This window comes from Cherax quadricarinatus, chromosome 33, assembly GCF_038502225.1.
Source record: "Cherax quadricarinatus isolate ZL_2023a chromosome 33, ASM3850222v1, whole genome shotgun sequence".
In the NCBI taxonomy this organism is placed as follows: domain Eukaryota; kingdom Metazoa; phylum Arthropoda; class Malacostraca; order Decapoda; family Parastacidae; genus Cherax; species Cherax quadricarinatus.
In genome coordinates, this window is record NC_091324.1 from 12,774,464 (window position 1) to 12,777,376 (window position 2,913).

Genomic DNA, 2,913 nt, shown 5'->3' on the forward strand with positions numbered 1-2,913 from the left:
AGAGAAGGGAAGGGGCGAGGCTCTAGCGGCGAAGGACAGTGACAATGATATATTAAAAACTAACAGTTGGGTGTTTGTGAGCCCTGATGAGCGAGCGAGATTATGAAGCCACTGATATCATGATTAACATCTCTAGCCTGGCGCCTTCAGGCGGCAGTCATCACAATTATTTCAAACTGGCGACAACTGTGCCTTGGTGTGGTGTATGATAGTGGCTGTCAGGTGCACCCATCAGTCGGCGAGGCTGTCAGGTGCACCCATCAGTCGGCGAGGCTGTCAGATACACCCATCAGTATCGGAGGGAGATACTCGCTAATCCTCGGGGAAAAGAAGCTCAACTCTCCGTGATCTCCAAGTCACTGCCTCGGTGGAAGATAATTTTAGCCTCCGTAGGAATGGTCTTTGTGGAGGAGAGTCACCGAACCTCGGCAAAAGAAGTCGCTAAGTCTTGGAGGGCTGCAACACAAGTTACTGTCTTGGTATTCTGTAACTTAAGTCACTAAGTCTTAGTGAGAGAATCTAAGTCATTATTTCTTGGGGCGTCACTGTCTAGGCGGTAGATAATTAAGTCATTAAGTCCATTTAAGGGTGAGTCACTAAGTCTAGACGGGAGATTAAAATGAAGTTGCTAAGTCTGAGTTGGAATGTTATTTTAGTCGCAGACTACAGTTCTCGGCCGACCCATCGCCGGGAATACCCTATCCGAGCGAGGTAAATTCATTGCACGACGACACGTTATTAATTCCAGTTTATTACAATAGAGCTTTAGAGGAAATAGCGACAGATCTTGAAACTCTCGTAGGCACATCATCTTTTGCCTTCACTCTGTCCTTCCGGGCCACAAAGAGTTGTTTGGAGAATGTGACGCTCTCGATGTGAATGTTAAACCAATAAACAGCGAATCACAACCAGTTAAAAGATCCGCAAACAGAAGGCAATCATGGCTTAATCCTTTCTTAACGTCACAAGCTGGTAACTAGTTGTAATGGGTGAAAGAGGTGAGAGACTCAGAATTCTGTTGAGCCGTAGGTAAGGTTTCTACTGTGTCTTCAGGTAGAACAAGCAACGAGTTTGTGAGTGCGCCAGCAAGCACTGCGGCTGCAGGCCGCGCCGCACGCGGTGCTCGCTAGAATTATCACCTTAAGTGTCTACGATGGACTTACTTGCAAATCGAGGGTCTGAAGAGGAGGTCTGGTACCAAGATGGCGCAGAGGCGCGGGCGTCGTAGACGTCTGGTGTGCAGTAGGTGGTGGGCGGCGGCGCGGGCGGGTACGCCACGTGCTGCATGGCGGCGGGTTGCATGGCGGCGGCGCGCCCGTAACTCCCGGTGTCGAGTAAGTCAAGTCGGCGGTCGTCGAGCAGGTCGAGGGCCCGGCGCTGCTCCTCCAGGGGCGAGAGGATGTCGGAAACGGAGAAGGGCGTAGTGTGGCGGGGGCTGAGGGTCATCAGGTCGCCGCCCGGAGGGGTCGCTGCCGACCCTAACAGGTCCTCCGGGTCGCGCTTCAGGTAGTACGGCGTGTCCAGGTAGGCGTGGGCGTGAGCGTGGGCCTGGCGCGCCGGGGCATGGAGGGAGGAGGAAGCGGAGAGTGCCGGGGGTAGCGCCAGCGTGACGGTGCTGCTGCTGCTGCTGCCACCAGTAGCGGGCCTCCACACGCTACCCTTGTACACACCACTCAAGCAGACTTACACTCAGAAAACATCGACCACAGTGCACACACCAGCCCCGCGACCAGAGTCTTTCTGATAGAAAAACTACAAACTCCATGGACGGTCTTCAGGGGTGGGACACAACACTCAGCGGCCAATCAACGCTCGCCTTTGTCTTCCCGAAGCAAAGGGACGTTATGGAGTAGTCCCGCCCAGCACCAAAAGCCTCATTGGTCAAGCTGGGCGGCAGCTCCGCCCAGCCATCAGTCTGGGCGGCGCATGCTCCACCCCCCACACCCCAGGAGGTCTTGTCGATTTTCACTGTGAATGATCAACCGTTGTTCTATTCAAATCCGATGTGGGCTGAACCGGCAGTTACATTCTTTATACATGAACACACTCGGTGAGAAAGAGAGCAACTGACTACAGCCCCCAAGAACAAGATCATTTCCGGCAAATATCGGCACGGAGACGAGGCATGGTGATGGTGATGAGTGTTGGTGAGGCTGAGGTCGGTGTTGGCGAGGCTGAGGTGGGTGTTGGCGAGGCTGAGGTGGGTGCTGGCGAGGCAGGGGTCGCCAGCCACACAGGGGGCCTCCAGCCCAACTACCGGTGTGGCGCTAAAATCACTTGGTAATAGCTATTAAGCCCCTCGATCAACACTGTCAGGGGTCGTGAGTGAAGTCAGTTTCCTACACATTAAACTCGACGGGGGAACATTATGCCCACACGGATTTCTGGTGAGAGTGACTGAGCCTGCCGAGGGTGTCGCCGCTGCCTTTGATGTTGGCCAGCAGTTCTACATGCCCGACATACCGAGAATTGTGAAGAGGAACGCTAACGAGGTGGTTCATCCGAGGAAAGAAAATTACCAGCCTAATAAGACGTCATAACAAAATTCTGCCCGAAAACTAAAACATCACGTAAAAACATCAACTATTTAATTTATTTGTGACGCTTAGATCATTTTACATATTTCTTTTCTTTTCAAGGTGCCTTGCTGGTGGTGAATTGATCTTGATCCAAGGAACAGGAGCACCACTCCTTTTTTTTTCGATCGGACTTGATTACTCGCAAACTCCCTGGCGATCTTCCAGGGATCTTAAAGGTTTAGCGCCTCTCCATCCATATAATAAATATGTAATACTCGTTAATATTACTTTGTCGTGTAAGGACACAGAGATAAGAGGTCACAATTGGAAGCTGAAGATTCAGATGAGTCACAGGGATGTTAGGAAGTATTTCTTCAGTCATAGAGTTGTCAGG

General features: G+C 51.8%; 1 protein-coding gene across 1 annotated transcript in view; it reads right to left on the bottom strand.

Moving 5' to 3' along the window:
* Window positions 1-2,483, bottom strand: part of LOC128694023 (homeobox protein Nkx-2.1-like) — a 113,766-nt gene extending 111,283 nt beyond the window's left edge. Inside the window, exon 1 of the mRNA XM_053784017.2 lies at window positions 1,164-2,483. Coding sequence (XP_053639992.1) covers window positions 1,164-1,446 — 283 coding nt within the window. The 5' untranslated portion in view covers window positions 1,447-2,483. The remainder of the gene's footprint in view (window positions 1-1,163) is intronic.
* Window positions 2,484-2,913: the final 430 nt, after the last annotated feature.